Source organism: Chrysemys picta, chromosome 14, assembly GCF_011386835.1.
Source record: "Chrysemys picta bellii isolate R12L10 chromosome 14, ASM1138683v2, whole genome shotgun sequence".
Taxonomy (NCBI): domain Eukaryota; kingdom Metazoa; phylum Chordata; order Testudines; family Emydidae; genus Chrysemys; species Chrysemys picta.
The window spans coordinates 15,441,839-15,458,802 of record NC_088804.1 but is presented as its reverse complement, the minus strand read 5'-3'; the positions used below and the strand labels follow the sequence as shown (position 1 = coordinate 15,458,802).

Here is a 16,964-nt window from a genome sequence, read left to right as displayed (position 1 = left end):
TCAATTACTCTTTGGGGCTGGAACTGTCTTCTTGTTCTGTATTTGTACAGTGCCAGCAGAGTGGGGAGATGGTCTATGACTAGGGCTCCTCAGAGATATAATAATGAAAATATCCTCTTCAAAAATGATTTACCAAAGACAAAAATATGGTTAAGATGTTCCTGGGTAGAAAATCCATGGAAAGGGCTTTAGAGCCTAGATGTGTTCATGTATCTTGTTTCAGTTCACACTTTGTTGTGATGGCTGATGGCTGGCCGGCCAGCCAGCCAGCCTGACCTAAAATGCTAGTGAGAGTGTAGGCAAAACTGTATTAGGTATATTAAACAGAGCATGTTAAAAGTATAAGAAGAAATATATCTGACCACCCTGCATCATGTGGAAAAGTACACAATTCTGCCCCTCCAACTGCATGTGACATTAGCTGTCAGCAGGCCATTAACTGCCAGCAGGTACACTCAGAAATTTGATATCTGAAATGTGGTTGGATTCTTGCTGACTCAAGGCCAGTAGGAGAAACCATATTTCTTATCTGCTTTGGTCCCTTTGAAAGCAATCTGGGGGATCTTTTGTTTGAAGTAAAAGGCCTTAACTAGGAGAAGTACTTCGGAAATTGTTACTTGGAGGTGAGTTTAATGCATGATGAAGTATGCAGTGTAAGAAAAAACTCTTCTGACGTGAAATGTTAATTTTCCCTTCTCCTATCATGCTGTTCTCTAGCATTTCTTGGGTATATAATGCAATTTTATAACAAACTGATACACAATCTTGCAATTTTTGTCTTTTAGTCTAAATCACTTAGAATTACAACACCTCTTACTGGCCGCAAGTATATTAAAGAGAGCAACCCCAATGTGACCCCTGTTTCCATAGCAACATACAACTTGAGCCGTCTTCATACAATGCTGACAGGACTAAAAAATGCCCCCAGTGAAAATCTGGAGCAAATACTCAGGTTAGTGTCATCGCATGATTTTTCTGGCCAACTAATACAGTTTTAAAAATAGAGAAATGTTTTGTATTACAACTGTCACTGGTAAATCATATTTGCTGTGTTGGTCCTAGGATATTAGAGAGACAAGGTTGGGTAAGGTAATATCTTTTATTGGACCAACTCTTTTGGTGAGAGAGACATGCTTTCAAGATACACAGAGCTCTTCAGGTAAAATCATGTAATTTTGTCAAGTAAATGAGTAGTGGAAGCTGCCGGCAGGTAGCTCCAGAAGGGCATAGGAGTCCCACAGAGAAGATTTAAAATTCCCAGGTCCTGGTCCTGTAATTTTATTCACATTTGTCCTTGAAGTCAATAGAAATATTTTCATGGATAAGTACTATTTGTATGGCTGCAGGATCAACCCCCTTTTAAAACAGGAAAATAGTAAGAAAGGTATCTTTGTCTGTTTTCCCCTACTACTTTTTATTTAAAGCTAAAAAATTAAAACCATTACACACTGAGAATATTAAATATAAAATACCATGTGTTTATATTTTATAACTCGTTAATCAATATATTTTAATACCCTTTTATAAAGTAAGATCTGGAAAGATGCTATTAAATTATAATTTTAGGTCTGATCTTGCAAAGATGTGCTTGTGCTTAACTTTAAATTAGTATAAATTAGTATATATTAGCAGTACACATTTGCTGCCAAAATTTTAAAGAAAGTCAAACCACAGAACTGGTGGACGTCACTGGCAAAGCATCTAGAACCAAAGTTTGTTGAAGTCAAACCAGATTTGATGGCAATAGCGTCTTCTAAGGATGCAGAGAGAATATTTTCTTCATTTCAGTTCAATAACTAGTTTGTTCTAAGTTAAGAAACCCGATTAGTAGTAGAAAAAGCAGGAAAGCTTATTTTCTTTTTCCAGTCTATGAATAAAAACTAAGTGTGAGAGGGATGAGTTCTTCTAGTTCTAAAGATTAAGGCCATTGTGACCAGAAGTAATCAGTACCGTTAACTAGCTACAGGTAATATTTCTTTGTTTAATTAATTGGTTTTAAATGCAAGACCTGTTTTTATATACTTATGTAACCAGCACATTTAAGGTAACTGAATTTAGTAATTTTAAAATGTTTTGTACATTTTTAATTGGATTCCAGTTTCAATTTAAATAGAGTCTGACACATCAATTTTTAAAAAGGTAGTAAATATGCATCATGCACTGTTTTCTAACATCATAAAAATTAAATGTGAATAAATGTGTTCTGATCTAATTGCTTAAATAAATGTATATAGATAGTGCATCATCCTGGTTAGCAAACAGAAGTACCAAATTTAGTGGCTATATTTAGTTGCAAATCAATATGATTTAATAGTTACTAATGAGAATCACTTTTTGTTTAGGAAATAGCTAAAAAGTACAAATGGAAAACTAGATTACAATCTATTTAAATCAAATCAAGGATTTCTGTTTGCTGACTTAAATCAGTGATTTAAATCACTAAGCCCATCTTGAGTGGGTCAAATCACTGTGCATAAAGTTAGGCACATGGTGTTTGCACGATAGAAGAAGTCCTAGATCATCATCAGTTTTACTGCTTTAAAACTACAATGCTGAAGATTTATAAAAAGTAGATAAGGCTCTGTCTGACTTGTTGCTTGATAAAGCATTTTGAAAAAAATATTTTTTTGCCAGGGCATGTTCCAGGGATCCTTCTCAATCTATTGCAAAAAGAGTGAAAGAAATGTATGAAGTATATTGTCAGTGCACACAATCTGAGGGAGAATTCAGTAATTTCTCCAAGGGTGAGACATTTTATTTCTAAAATGTAAGAATTAAAAATATCTTTAAAATACTGTGCTCTTTTAAAAGTAATTTATAGTTTGACACTTCCATTTTGGTTCAACAAATCTAAGATTTCTGCACAACATATCCTTTCTGGGGAATTCTGCTATGCCTTTTATGTTTTCCCCTGGGTCCACACTAAAAATTTACCTCCACGTAAGATGTCATAAGTACTTCAATGGGAATCCTCCAGGAAGGGAGGCAGGAGGGAGAAATAGGTGCTGCAGGAGCCACTTTTCTCTGTCAGCACTGAAGAAATGCCCAGCATGGCTTTATGGTGCACAGTGCTTTTGGATGCTACAGTCTTCTGCATTAGAAATGAAACAGATGACACAGACCACTTGTGCTCTTTAAAAATCCCATAGCAATTTTAGCCCATAAATGGAAATTCTCCAGGAAATAGGAAACAATACTTATTAGAAAGAGTTAGGCTTTGTTTTTATTTTTGTTATAATTTTGACTATCAATGTTTATTCAAGCATTTTTTTTCCCTATTTGTATCCATTTAAATTTTCATAGCTGTGGGAAATTAGGGTAAGCAGGAGTCAGACAAATTATTTAGTGACAGTAGCTGTTGATTCAAAACATGTAACCATTAAAACAACTTGTCAACATCACATGTCAAAATATACAAAGTAAACATCCTTAAATCAAACTCTACATTCTCAAGCAGTATTTTTCTTACTTTGCCTATCTGTAAATTTGTTATTGTCAGTGTAAATATTTTTCCATGGCTTGTGCATGTGGTGAAATAGACGTTTGACATTTACCAATCTACTTCTTCCAAACCTGGAAATTATGTTTAGAATTAATACAAGAAGAATCTGAGTGAAGAGCAAAAGCTATTCACTGTATTGAAAATTTTGGCAGATATATTGGAAGCTTAGTAGCACAACAACACAACCAAAAGAGTTATTTGCAAAATTATCAGAATGTTGTAAGTCAGATTTCCCTGTGAAACAGTTCAGCTACTGAAGGACAAAACATGGGGGACAATTTCCCTCTATCAATATGGGACATTTTGTATCTACCAGTTCTTAAAGCTGCTTTCTATTTATTGTTTGTATTCACAATACAAATTTGAAGGAATATCTGTACCTTGAGGTACTGATGCACCTCTTTTGTAATTATAGTAAAATTCACCAAAAGTTTGTGTTAAACAGCAAGATTAAGGGTGATTGTTAACTCTGGTGTCCTGGTCAAATTCCAGCTTCTGTTGCAGTTACATTCTGCCTTCCTGAACTTCCCCCTGAGGCTTCAGTAGTAAAAGCTATTCTTCTTTTCCCTCCAATCTTCTTCAACCCTCCTTACCATCACCACCCCATCATAAAGCATTTTGGGATCTCCCAAGCTGAAAAGCTATATAAATGTAATCACAACATTTGTTACTTAAGCTTAATAAAGTCATTTTTATCCTCATTTTTATGAAAAAAGCTAATAGTAAAAAAAAAAACTAATGGCAATAGGTGGACCTTAAATCAGATATACAGAGTGTTTTTTAATATCATTTTTCATTATTTTTTTCCTCTTGCAGATAATGCTGGCAAGCATTTTCGTCTTGCTGAGGTTCTTTACTACAAGGTATTAGAGTCTGTCATTGAGCAGGAGAGGAGAAGATTAGGAGACACTGACTTATCAGTAAGTAAAATCAGTCATCAATCAGATAATTCACTTTTAAACTTGTTTCTTTCAGAAAGAATTAGTTGCACAGCATGACAAATGCTGTTGAGCCATTCAAAATTAGTAGGGAAGATAACTCCATAGTGAAGTTATTCTCTTAACAATTTCCATATTGGATTGTTCAGTTTGCAAATGCAAAGATGATGATATTTCTAACTGGCACTGCACACTGACTCTGGATTCAATTCTGGCAGCAGAATTTAGGTGACAATTTTGCTGATGATGCAAAGGCAGAATAGAATGCAGTTTGCCCAGCTGTAGTTAGAGTTGTTAATGCATGTGAGTATGTAAATTCAAACAAACAATGTTATACAATATTTGTTTTTTAAAATATCTAACTTTTTAATACAATAAAGTTCAAACCAAAGACTATTTGTTGGCCTTTTTTCTTTAATGTAGACAGTTTTTCTGTTTTTCTAAGCTAGGCTGAAGTTTATTTTAATATTTGTTTTGCAGGCAATACTGGAGCAGGATGTGTTTCACAGGTCTCTCCTGGCATGCTGCCTTGAAATAATTACTTTTTCATACAAGCCTCCTGGAACTTTCCCATTTATTACTGAAATCTTTGATGTACCTGTTTATCACTTTTATAAGGTAAATGGCTTTGATCGTGATGATTACCAGTCATGATAAAGTTACTTCTACTCACTAAAAAAGTTTTCTTGAAGCAAGTTACTTTTTCCTCAAATAGATGTGTAATGGCAAAAATATCTAAGTTATGAAAATGGTCATACGTGGGGTGGGGGGTTTTTTTGTTGGAGAAATTTAAGCTGGAAAAATCAAATAATTTTCCTACCTTAAACTGCAGAGTGCAAATGCCACTTGTATTTAAAATCATGTACTGTTAACTGTGTAATGCATTAGTGGTGTCCAAATTGTCTAGTTACAAAATAATGGCACTGGATCACAACATTTACGTGGGATAAAGGGCACTTTCTATGTCACTTCTTGACTGATTGAAAATATTTATTTTCAAATCTTGTAACTTTGATCTGACAAAGCTGTAATTATAGTGATTGATTGATGTAGATTTAATTGTATTTAGCTGCTGGGGAACTAGTATGACAGTTGCATACTATTATTGAGGTATACCAGTTTTTTCTGTCAGGATTAATGTGGTGCTTCACGAATTTAATATAAACCCATTTGAAAGGGAATACATGAAAGGTATGATGATCTCACTTATTGTATTGGTCACACAATGTCCTGGTTTAACATTGTAATAAGTGGGTTTCATATTTACTCACTTTGCAGGTAATAGAGATTTTTATTAGAGCAGAAGATGGCCTTTGTAGAGAGGTGGTAAAACACCTTAATCATATTGAAGAGCAAATCTTGGAGAGTATGGCATGGAAACGTGAATCTCCATTGTGGGACAGAATCCGAGATAATGAGAACAAAGTTCCTACCTGTGGGGAGGTAAGTGTGAGAAGTGACAGCTATTTTCCTTTTTTTAATCCTTGTTATAAGTTTCAAGAGGCCTTGTTCAGTTTAGATGGCACTCCTTAGTAGTTCAGACATTGGGAATTTGGGATATGAAGGCCTCATAGGGAACTTGAGCAAGTCTTTCTCAACATGTGAATATTGAGATGACGTAGCATCATGATTAAAATGATGGAAAACAGAAGTAAGTTGTCAAATGTTCTAAAATAATACCTATTTAAAATGAAACCAAGGTAGTAACAGTTGCACACCTTAAAGGTTGCTGTGGCGAGTTTGGTATTCTCGCTACAAAATTGATATATGCAGTTATAAGGCACGACTCGGGCTTCTTTCCTCCTCCTCCTCTCCCTGGTAAATAAGATGGATAAAATCCTGGCCCTGTTGACTTTACTGAGAGTTTTATCATAGGATTTCTCTAGCTCACTTGTTTGGTTCATTCCCCTCTCCAATAACTTGGTCTTTGAAATTGGACACCATGATAAAATGTGCTGTTTAAACTGGCCTGATTTTTAGAGTGCATCAGTATCTAAACAAGGCTAGAACTCAGTTGGATTATTCAATTAATTCATTAATTAAATAAACCTGCTGAAATTAACTGTTACATCAATATTATTTTAGGTAATGCCACCTCACTATTTTGAAAGATCTAATGGGAACAGTCTGGTAGGTTCTCCTTTGACTCCAAGAAGGATCAGTGAAGTTCGTGCTGAAACTGGAGGGCTTGGAAAAGGTCAGATGTTTAAAAAATATAAAATGTGTAGCCTGCATTTTAGAAGTGATACATGCTGTGTGGTAGAAAGTTTGCACTCAGTTACATACAAGCTATAGAATATTGCTACATGTTTAAAATAACTAATGTGTGTTCCAAATAGCATCAAGGAAGGTTGCAACTATGCATTGACTAGAGCTAAACCAGTAGATTTTTTTTCAGTTCAGAGGACTGTCATAATTTCAGTCTGACACAGCACGCCTCTTTGCAAGTGGGCCCTTCTTTGATTTTCCCCCTCAGCCCAGTCCAGAGCGATGCTAAAGAGCACCTTCCCGTGGAGGATCTCCTTTACTAACAGAAAAGCTAATGCAGAATATAAAACTTTCACCTGAACATCCCCACCAGGGTGATTAGGTCATTCTTAGTGCATGTCCCCCACCTGAGTTCAAGGCTTGCCTCTACCCAGGCTCTTCCCCCCTGGTTTTAGGCTTCTTGCCCCTTCTGGCCTAATGTCCTTCTCGGGAGTCAAGGGTGCAGGGTGGTCTGTTGACAGCATCTCTTCTCCAGGGACAGCAGGTGATCCTTGCTTAGGCTAGGCTTCTGGCCACTGCCTGGGAGACAAGACCCTCTTGGCAGCCTGCTTACTGCACCCCTGGAGATTCTCCAGTCTGATGGGCTCTCTGCTCAGCCCTCTGGCTCAAGCTTCTCCTGGGAACTCCCCTCCCCAGGAGTGCTCTGTTTCACTTGGGAGTTACCCAAGCTCTGTGAGAGGGAACCACTTCAGCAGGTCCAGGTGCTCAACTAAGCAGCTCCCTGGGGCAGTTAGTTACCCCCAAGTGAGGCCTTCATAAGGCAGAATGGGCCTTAAAAGTCCCCATAAAGAGCAGCTGCCTGGTGATAAGGCCACATTGAGAAATAATCCAGTTCCGTTGTAATTGAATCAGAAAAAAAATATTTTGCATCAAGTGAAACATTTGTCAACTCAGCAAAAAAAATGTTAATTTTAGTGTTGCTGTTTCACCCCTCTGGTGTACTAACAAAAACGTGGCCAAATACGAATTCAAAACTTTGTCAAAATGACGTCATAAAAGATTTGACTATTTTTAAATTGCTTTTCCTAGGCCCAGGCTATTTGACCTGAATTCATTAATAGTTTCAGAACACTGGGGTGGGGGGAAACGGCATTGTGGCCAAAAAAAAAAAAAATTGCCCAGTTCTAATACTGACATTAGAGCAAATGAGATGCATTAAAAACCTGTAATATTTCATTTGAAATCTTTGTTCAACTTTATTAACCTACAAATGAAATCTATGAAATGACAGTGGAGGTGTTCTGTTATAGAATACAATAAGAGATTATGGCTCACAAGTTCTTGCTCAATGATAAAGCGTTTTCCCAAAATGGAGCAATTAAGAGTTTAGTGAGTTTTATTCACACACACACCCCTCCCCCCCCGCCCCGCCCCCAGCCTTAAGGTAGCACCCAATAGTATAACCTGGGGATCAGAGCAAGTAAACTTAAGGTCTTTTGTAGTGTTCACGAATTGTAATTAGTGCCACAAAGAATAGGATCTTGCATCTAAATCCTCCACTTACTGGATATAGTCATAAAGGAACAAAAAGTAGCCATCTGAGATTTTCTGCTTCCCTTTTCCCTGCCCCACAAACTATTGTAGTACATTTTTGACTATTCAAGAATAATCATTTAAAAAAACAAACCCACCTCGGCTATTGTTGTTTCTAGGAATCTGATAGAAAAGCCAAGCAAATTCTCTAACGTTTATTCATGTATGAGATTGTCAAAAGTTCTTTAATGACCTTCACTCATGGCCCAAGCAGTTTGCTTTCTTAGTAATATACTGAAACGGCAGCCTTATTTAGACCGTTGCGTATGACATGGACATCTTGTTGCTTCTGCTAAAGTGTGTTTCTCAGATGGGAAGCTAGTTTTAGAAGTTGTGGTCCTGTGATAACACACAGCATTTAGGAATTAAGTGTATGAATAGGAGACATCCTGTAAGATGGGCCATTCACCACTGTGGCTTCAGAGAGATTTAAAGATACCTAGCTGGGAACAGTGCTAGAGGACATTGTTTTGATTAAATGAATTTTTACAGCACTGGGGCAATGTTGTAAAGCTCAAGTTAAATGCTTGTTGTTGTTGTTGTTTTTTAAATATCTTCAGGCCTTTCGTCTTCTCCAACCACATTGTATGACAGATACAGTTCTCCTACAACCAATCCTACTAGGAGAAGGTTATTTGTGGATAATGATAATCCCCCTGACGGTGGAACTCCTGTAAGAGTTTCACAGCAGCCTGTAGTAAATACTGTGCCAGTGCAGAATGTGACACCTGAAACTATGTCAGTTACTCCAGTGCCTGGACAGACTTTGGTTACTGTAGCAACTGCCACTGTCACAGCCAACAACGGACAAACTGTTACAATACCAGTACAAGGTAAGGGGGAAGCTCTGGGAGAATGGATTGCATTGATTATTACCAGAAACACTGAATTGCATATCAATAGGGAATGAAAGAGTAGGTAGACATGTGGGAGTGGAAGGAAATGAGAAACAAAGGCCTGTGGGCTGTAAAACAGGAAAGTAATGAATGGGAAAAGACATGGGTACTATTTAGCTGTTGAACACACGAGCAAATGTACATTTGCTTCCCAACTGCCTTGTATAGAAGTCATCTGTTTAACTAGCCTCCTCTTCATTTATTGAAAGTAAATAAGGTCTTTTGGTCCATTTATGATCAGGATTCCTCAGTGTTCTTTCCTGAACATTTTCAGTTATCTGCCACTACACACTTGTTAAATAACTGTCCATCACTAGAAAGGTTACTGGTGCTCAGGAAGCATGCATGGCTAGGGTTTTGAAGACACCCTTTACTGAATTCATTTTTGTTTAAATTACAGGCATCGCCAATGAAAATGGAGGAATAACTTTCTTCCCAGTTCAGGTAAATGTAGGTGGTCAGGCTCAAGCTGTCTCTGGCTCCATCCAGCCACTCAGTGCCCAGACCCTTGCCGGTGGTACCCTTAACACTCAGATGAGTGGGACAACCCTTCAGTTACCAAGCCAAGTTGCGGTTCAACAGATCTCTCCTTCTGGAGACCAACAAAGACAAAACCAGCAGTTCTCTACCACCAGCAGCAGCAAACCCCGAAAGACTGGCTCTCTGTGCCTTTTCTTTAGAAAGGTACCTTCCACTTTGAAATGTCATGTCACTGCAGTGTGGGCTTTACTGGAAACATACAGAACAATGTAAAATTGATTTCTAATTAGTAACAGGCTATTTACATTATATATTAAAACCAAGTTTTTGAAAACCATTTACTTGCCTACAAGGACTTGAAATTCAGAGTCATGTTTCTCCTGTGAGAGTTAGTATTGTAAGTACTTAAAACACAGCATGTTCCTTCAATCTTGAACCTAGGTCTTGTCAAGCAAGCAAAAGGAACTAATTTTCAAATCTGGCTTAAAATAGACATTTTATTGTACACATACATGCTGCCTATTGATTTGAGGTCTTAAACAGCTCATTAAAAAAACATGCTGAGCTTTCCTTTTTGTTAATCAGTGTAGTGGATAAAGTTTTATGTTTAGAAAACCATGTAAGTTTAAAAAGCTTGATTTTGTCCTAATCAATGCTCTATGTATGGGTCCTTCCTTCCAAAAGGTTTATCACTTAGCAAGTGTTCGGCTGCGGGATCTCTGTGTCAAACTGGATATTTCTGATGAGTTGAGGAAGAAAATCTGGACATGTTTTGAGTTTTCCTTGGTACAATGCCCTGAGCTCATGATGGACAGACATTTAGACCAGCTGTTAATGTGTGCCATTTATGTAATGGCGAAGGTAAGATGAATAAAATACACATCGGCTTTTTATTCATAACAGTAAAACAACATTTATCAGGATTACTAGTAATGTAAGGCAGCTGCATTTCCCTACCAAATAAAAAAAAACAAGTCATTGTCTTTAGGTTACAAAGGAAGATAAGTCGTTTCAGAACATCATGCGCTGCTATAGGACCCAACCACAAGCACGGAGTCATGTAAGTACAATTAATACTGAAGTAATGGGGTTTATATTTTTACTGAGCCTGTCAGTTACTTATAGTAGCTACCATCTTCAGGTATATTCCCTGAATGGGAATCTAGAGTGTCTTTAATCTTCACTAATCTTCACTTTTAAACACTCAAAGGGTATAAATTCCTTTGTTCCAACAGGATTCCATTTACTTCCCAAAAATGTTAACTCCATAAACCCTGCTTGGTACAGTGCAGGTTGCCCAATATCTTTTAGTAGTTTTTGAAGAGGAGGATGGCTAAATCCAAAATTCTTAGCTAACTACATGGTGTTTGACAAAATTTGGTTTAGATTCTGAATGTCTTCATTTAAAACATAAGGTATAGGGCCCTCATTGATGATGATGATCTTTTAAATATATGGTATTAGTGGTTAGAAAATGAGGCTGCAAAAATATTCTTTTATAAAGGATGTATATTGGGATAGTCAATATTGTTTCAGTAATTTCTCTTGTAATAAAAACCATCTCTTAAAGTACTGATCTTTCATACAAACCCTTTGTTGCTTGCATATATGGCTTCCTTGTTAACGATCCTTCCTTCAATTTGTTCATCTCTGGCTTTTTGCAGGTATATCGGACTGTCCTGATAAAGGGCAGAAGACAGCGCCGTCATTCTGGCAGTAGTGATAGTAGTATCCAACAGAATTCCCCAACAGAGAGAAGTAAAGACAGAAGTAAGTGATTCCAAACCAGTGTATGGATTTCACTACCTCAAAATGGAGTAGTAAAAGTCAAATTCAAATGGCTTAATTTTTGGGCAACCAGATATTTTAAAATTTAGACAGGTATGGTAATATTTCAGTAACAAGACAGCTGCAGAATTTAACTCCAAGTAAATTTGCTCGATACTGGTGCTGCCCTTGACAATTTTGTCTCTACAGCTGAGTATAACATCAATTAATCCCCCATCTATGGCTACTCCTCGAGAGAATTTATATCGAACAAGTAGAGGCTTTTTGATAGTTGCTGTCCCTAACCCAGCCAGTCTCCCTCAGGTTTGGCTTGGGCTTTTATAGCAGTGAACCCCCGCTCTTCTCTGAAGCTAAAGTGTGCTGGCAGACACATAAACCAATAGGTTGATGCACCAGTTAGTGTTGTTCTGCAGAAGTCTCCCCTGTAAAATCAACTGTTCCCAGACAAAGTGAAAGCCAGCAAGTATCAAAAGTGGTTACTCTTGTTTAGGCTGCTTTTATAAGTAAATGGAAGCGCAGCAGCCTCTTTCTTTTCTAGGTCTAGAGAAGAACTAGAGCTTAATTGCAAGATCGCATTAGCAAGAAGTGAGGCAGGCCAGCACCATCTCTAAGAGAACTGAAAAAAACATTCACTCAAAGTCCATTTGCCCTTGAACGCATGCTTGGGAGGCGTTCTCACTGCAGACACTCCCATGACCCTTCACTTTCTCTTTGAACATAGGAGTACCCCATTTACATTAGCATCACAAAAGGAAGAATTTTCCATCCACATATCAGGGATTCTCTCTCAAGGCCGCCTGCTTTGGCCTAATCTGAACGTCCATTCCCTGAGTGCAGGTACCACTTTTTCTAAAGTGCAAAGAAAGTGACACTTACCTGCTCAGACTTAACGCCATCGCACTGCCCCTTTGAAATCTCTATAGAGGATGGTGGCTGTGATCCCTAGATTTAGGTTGCCTAACATGTCCATCTTAAAGGATGCTTGTGACTATAAGTAGTTCATGCTTACAAGTTTCATCAACGAGGGAGTGGAAGAGAGCTGAGTTCTTCCACCTTTTTCCCCTGGTCTGAGGAGTGGGGGGAGGTAAGAACAAGCCTGGGTATATGGGCCACCAGCCACCCTAGCACTCACTGGTCCATTCCTCCCTGCTTCCAGCTGATATCTGCCCTGGAGCTTAAGAGGTAGAAGCCAGAGCTGATGCTTCAGTGGTCAAACCTTGTTTATGAAGTATTTGTGGGAAGGTGGGGCTTGATACGGTTGCAAATATTTTTTTAAAAGTTTTGAAAAAGGTAATTTCCAAGTTAAAAGAACATTTAGGTTGCAGTATCTAGCACTCATTGTTAGGAAATGCCAGATTTATAGTTGCCCACCCAACCTTAATTCTGTCCCCGTGTGTGTATATGCAGTATTTCCCCACAGGACAAATGCGCAGCCAACCATAGGTCTTGCATTTTTTTAACTTTTGAGTAGAGTTTAAACAATTTTAATGTGGTTTTATAAGAGCAACAACTGGAGCTGAAGTGACTCTGAAACTACTCTTACCTTTCCAGCTAGCAGAGACTCTAGTCCTGTCATGAGATCTAGCAGCACCCTGCCAGTTCCGCAGCCGACTAGTGCCCCCCCAACTCCCACACGACTGACAGGTGCAAACAGTGATATTGAGGAGGAGGAGCGAGGGGACCTTATTCGGTTCTATAACAACATCTATATTGAACAAATGAAAGAATTTGCCCTGAAGTACTCTTCCACAAATGCTGTAAGTGCTCTTAATTACTTTCATTAGTAATAAAAGCTAGAGCAAGAAGGTGGGTGAGGTACCAACTGCTGTTACTTTACACATAGTAAAGTGCTCTTGCCACCTGATCTGTGTTGCAATCAGCAACCATGAGAGGGGTGTTTTTTCACTTTTTTTTTTTTAAAAGTGTTACAGTAGCAGCAGAGAACAAGCATTTGTACTTACCCTACCTTCCAGGATGGGGAAGCTTTAATTGGTCATAAAAGTATTTTGAGATCCTTGTGCCATATCCATGCCAAACTGTATTTTTAGTATTTAAGAGGAAGAAAGTGCCTTCCTCCTTCAGTGAAGTATGCATCTCTGGATGCCCATGAAGAATAATAGTGTTGTGCTTTATAAACGTCACAGTATCTGTATGTTTCACCATGTATAGGGATGGCGTAAATTAGATCTAGTTACATCAAAAGTGAAAAGGGGCTTATGCCTGCACTAGTCTCTGTTGGAAAAGTGGTAGCAATTGATTTGTTCTTTTACCTTAACAGACGGATGCTCCTCCACTATCTCCTTATCCATTTGTAAGGATTGGCTCCCCCCGCAGAATACAGCTGTCCCAGAATCACTCAATCTACATCTCACCACACAAAAATGAGTCTGCACTTTCTCCGCGAGAGAAAATATTCTACTACTTCAGCAGTAGCCCCTCTAAGGTAAGAGTAAACAGTTAATATTTCAAGAATTGTGGGGTGGTTTAAAAAAAAAAAAAAAAAAACGTTTTGCAAGTTAAACTATGCAGAGATGTGAGATTTGTGGGTGCATTCACAGAGTTCGCTCTCAAATGCTATTTTTGCCTATAAATAGTGCGCCTGCAATGTTTCACATGCAGTTATTTAGGTGTAACAGAAAAGGCAGTTTTAAAAAATAGTCTCCTAAGTCATTAGAGAGCTTTAAGTCACTTTTGAAAATGGGATTTAGTATAGGGCAAGCTAGGGTGTAACTCTACAGCGCTTCAGTGCACTATCTAGCCCTGAGATCCTGCCGCTGTGCACGTCACATACTGCTTTTTCAAATGGGAGTACATCAAATATCCTCTTTTAGAACAAGGAGCTGCTGCACATGAAATGTTTTTATGCATAGATTTCACACAGAGTAATTGAAAATCCTAGCGAGCCAGGCTAGAGAGAACATTCTCCTTCGACATTTCAGTCTAGCAAGTGCCATAGTAACAGAAAAGCAATGATAAAGGGAAAAAAAACCCCAAAGAAATGTAGTGTTTGAAATGCCAGGCTAGTTACAGTGGGGGGGAACTTTGATCAGTACAGTAATGGAAATAGTAGGAATAGGGGCTACAGGGAAGGGACCCAATAATGCTGGAATAAATAGTCTATCATGAGCATTAATTTAGGTCTGATTCAAATCTACAGCAGTGGAGGGTAACTCTCTGCTTCCTTCAAAGCATGCATGTGCGCTCTCTCTCTCTCTCTCTCTCTATATATATATATATATATATAGAGAGAGAGAGAGAGAGAGAGAGAGTGTGTCATGCTTTGGTGCACATGGGAGTAACAAACCAATTTGGAATCCTTGTTAAGGCTACTCAGTCTGTCAATGAATGACATTCTCCTCATATGCAAGGTTGGCAAAGAGACAGGGTTTTGCTTTAGACTCATCCTGTGAACCTGTGGATAGTCACATTTCCTGTTCTGTCTATGATTATGTTTCAGAGGCTGAGCGAGATTAACAGCATGATTAGAACTGGAGAGACCCCCACAAAGAAAAGAGGCATTCTCTTGGAAGATGGTACTGAATCACCAGCCAAACGGATCTGTCAGGAGAATCACACTGCTCTACTAAGAAGATTACAAGATGTAGCAAATGACAGAGGTTCTCACTGAGTTTATTCAATTGTTTGTGTTCCAGAGCAGCTACGTCCTTTCTTCATCTGTCCAGGGTGTGATGCTAAGCATTTTTTGTGGATTCATGAAGCCTTTGAGCATCTTCCATTTCAAGACTGCCATCTTCCTAGCTAACCTGTGGCTGAGAATGGTAGTATTTGATCTTCAAACAGAAATCTCCCTTTAGACTGCATTGAGTCTTTGAACTGTCCCATAAAGGGGAGTGGAGACTGATACTGCACACTTTATCCCATTGTGGTCCAGCACATTGCTAAGTGATACTTCCACCTCTGATGCTAACCCTGGGCATTCAGATTTCACACTTAGCTTATATGCTGTGCTTTACTATAAGGACATGAGCAAGTTTTTATATATAAATTGCTTTCTAAACTATTTTGATATTTATTGCTGAGACAATGTACCCTATATAGTTTTCTAGCTAGTGATGGGAATTGTGTGTACAGAGTTTAGCCCCCAGCTGCATAGACTGTTTTTCTTGGTGCTTTACCCTTCTTTTTGCCTAGCAAGCCACAATGTACTGGTCAGATCCAGGAGTATTGCACCAAGATATTCAAATTACTCATGGGTGAGCTTCTGTGTTAGGGATGACCCATAATCGCTAGTGCTACAACGAGGAATGCTGACAGCCCAGTTGCCCTTTTTTTTTTAAACTACAAGGAGGTTTATGAAATTACCTAAACTGAGTCTCTTCAAGATTAGGTTGTGTAGGCAATTCTGTTAATGCATTTTTTTTTAGCTGTGCAATGTTTTAAAGTGAACTAAAGTTCAAGGGGAGGCACTTTTGATAGGGCTGTAAAGCATAAATTGTAAGTTAGTTTTGCTGTATATTTGCAATGGCACTTTCTGAATGTAAATATTTTTCAAATTGAGGCTAAAGATGTGTTTCTGTATTAAAATGATGACTTTCTATTTATTTTCAAATATGACATCCTGTCAGTAAATGATGTTAAGCTAAAACTAATTTTGTGAATATGCAAGTACTGATATGGGAAGTTTGCTTTTTTTCCCTCAAGCAGTTCTGTACACATACATTGTTTTTTCAAACTCAATCATTTTTTTTAGTGCTTTTTCAGAGGTAGCCATCTTGTTGCCTCATGAGAAAAAGGCTAGCAGCTGTATCTTCCTTTTGAGGTTTATTTTTAAATGGCACCTTCATTGAACTAGACTTAATCAGGATGCCCAGGAGACATTTCTTCTCCTCACAAACAGAAAACTGGTACATAAATACATCTGGAAAATGTACTCTAAACATGTCAGCATGAGGCAGGGTACAATGAAGGCCCCTTCCCCCCCCAAAAAAAATCTCTGTACAGCAGTGACACTGCAAAAAGTGATAGACAAATTTCATTGACACCCTTACTTATACTTGAGGCAGGGCTGTGCCAGCAGCAGAGCAAATGTACTTGTGTACAGAAGCATAAGTGATTATAGACACGGGGGAAGGGAGTGATCAAATATGTTTCACATGAAGAGATTAATTGTAGAAGAGTATTGTTGACCACTAATACAGCATTTATCACTTTCAAGATTTGTTAAACAGCTACATAAATTCCATGTTTCAATCATTCCTATGCTGACAAGGATTAGAATGGAAACTATTAGGATTTAATTCAGTTGTAAATTGAATTTAAAAGCAAATTCCTGCTTAACTTTCATAACGAAGATAAACAGCGGTTGAGTGTTTCTGTAAAAATATTTATGAACTGTCAGATTCTTATTACAATATTGTAACCTTTGTCTGAAGTGAATTTTTAAATAAAGACCATTATAAACATCTGCAAGTACTGTATGTTTGCGCACAAGAAGTTACAGCAGCTAAGAAGCACTGGTTTACATCTCTGCATTAATGCAGTCAAGGAGTGTCAGAGTTGGGAGTCAGCTAGGTGCAGAAGTGGGGCCCATAAGGATTT

At 38.1% G+C, this 16,964-nt stretch overlaps 2 protein-coding genes across 7 annotated transcripts in view; one reads left to right on the top strand and one right to left on the bottom strand.

Annotated features, from left to right (window-relative positions):
* Positions 1 to 16,828, top strand: part of RBL2 (RB transcriptional corepressor like 2) — a 55,350-nt gene extending 38,522 nt beyond the window's left edge. For all 3 annotated transcript variants that reach the window (XM_065567034.1, XM_065567035.1, XM_065567036.1), the window contains 14 exons: positions 786 to 952; positions 2,635 to 2,744; positions 4,319 to 4,422; positions 4,921 to 5,058; positions 5,719 to 5,883; positions 6,526 to 6,637; positions 8,802 to 9,074; positions 9,538 to 9,821; positions 10,302 to 10,478; positions 10,606 to 10,677; positions 11,282 to 11,387; positions 12,957 to 13,162; positions 13,684 to 13,848; positions 14,863 to 16,828. In XM_065567034.1, coding sequence (XP_065423106.1) covers positions 786 to 952; positions 2,635 to 2,744; positions 4,319 to 4,422; positions 4,921 to 5,058; positions 5,719 to 5,883; positions 6,526 to 6,637; positions 8,802 to 9,074; positions 9,538 to 9,821; positions 10,302 to 10,478; positions 10,606 to 10,677; positions 11,282 to 11,387; positions 12,957 to 13,162; positions 13,684 to 13,848; positions 14,863 to 15,033 — 2,250 coding nt within the window. In that variant the 3' untranslated portion in view covers positions 15,034 to 16,828. The remainder of the gene's footprint in view (positions 1 to 785; positions 953 to 2,634; positions 2,745 to 4,318; positions 4,423 to 4,920; positions 5,059 to 5,718; positions 5,884 to 6,525; positions 6,638 to 8,801; positions 9,075 to 9,537; positions 9,822 to 10,301; positions 10,479 to 10,605; positions 10,678 to 11,281; positions 11,388 to 12,956; positions 13,163 to 13,683; positions 13,849 to 14,862) is intronic.
* The window catches only part of AKTIP (AKT interacting protein), a 45,205-nt gene continuing 36,115 nt past the window's right edge, over positions 7,875 to 16,964 (bottom strand). For 3 of the 4 annotated variants that reach the window (XM_065567040.1, XM_065567039.1, XM_065567041.1), the window contains exon 11: positions 10,505 to 11,296. In XM_065567040.1, the coding sequence (XP_065423112.1) occupies positions 11,262 to 11,296 (35 nt within the window). In that variant the 3' untranslated portion in view covers positions 10,505 to 11,261. Of the gene's footprint in view, positions 9,867 to 10,504; positions 11,297 to 16,964 lie in introns of those variants that run through there. The other variant, XR_010592543.1, reaches the window with a different exon arrangement.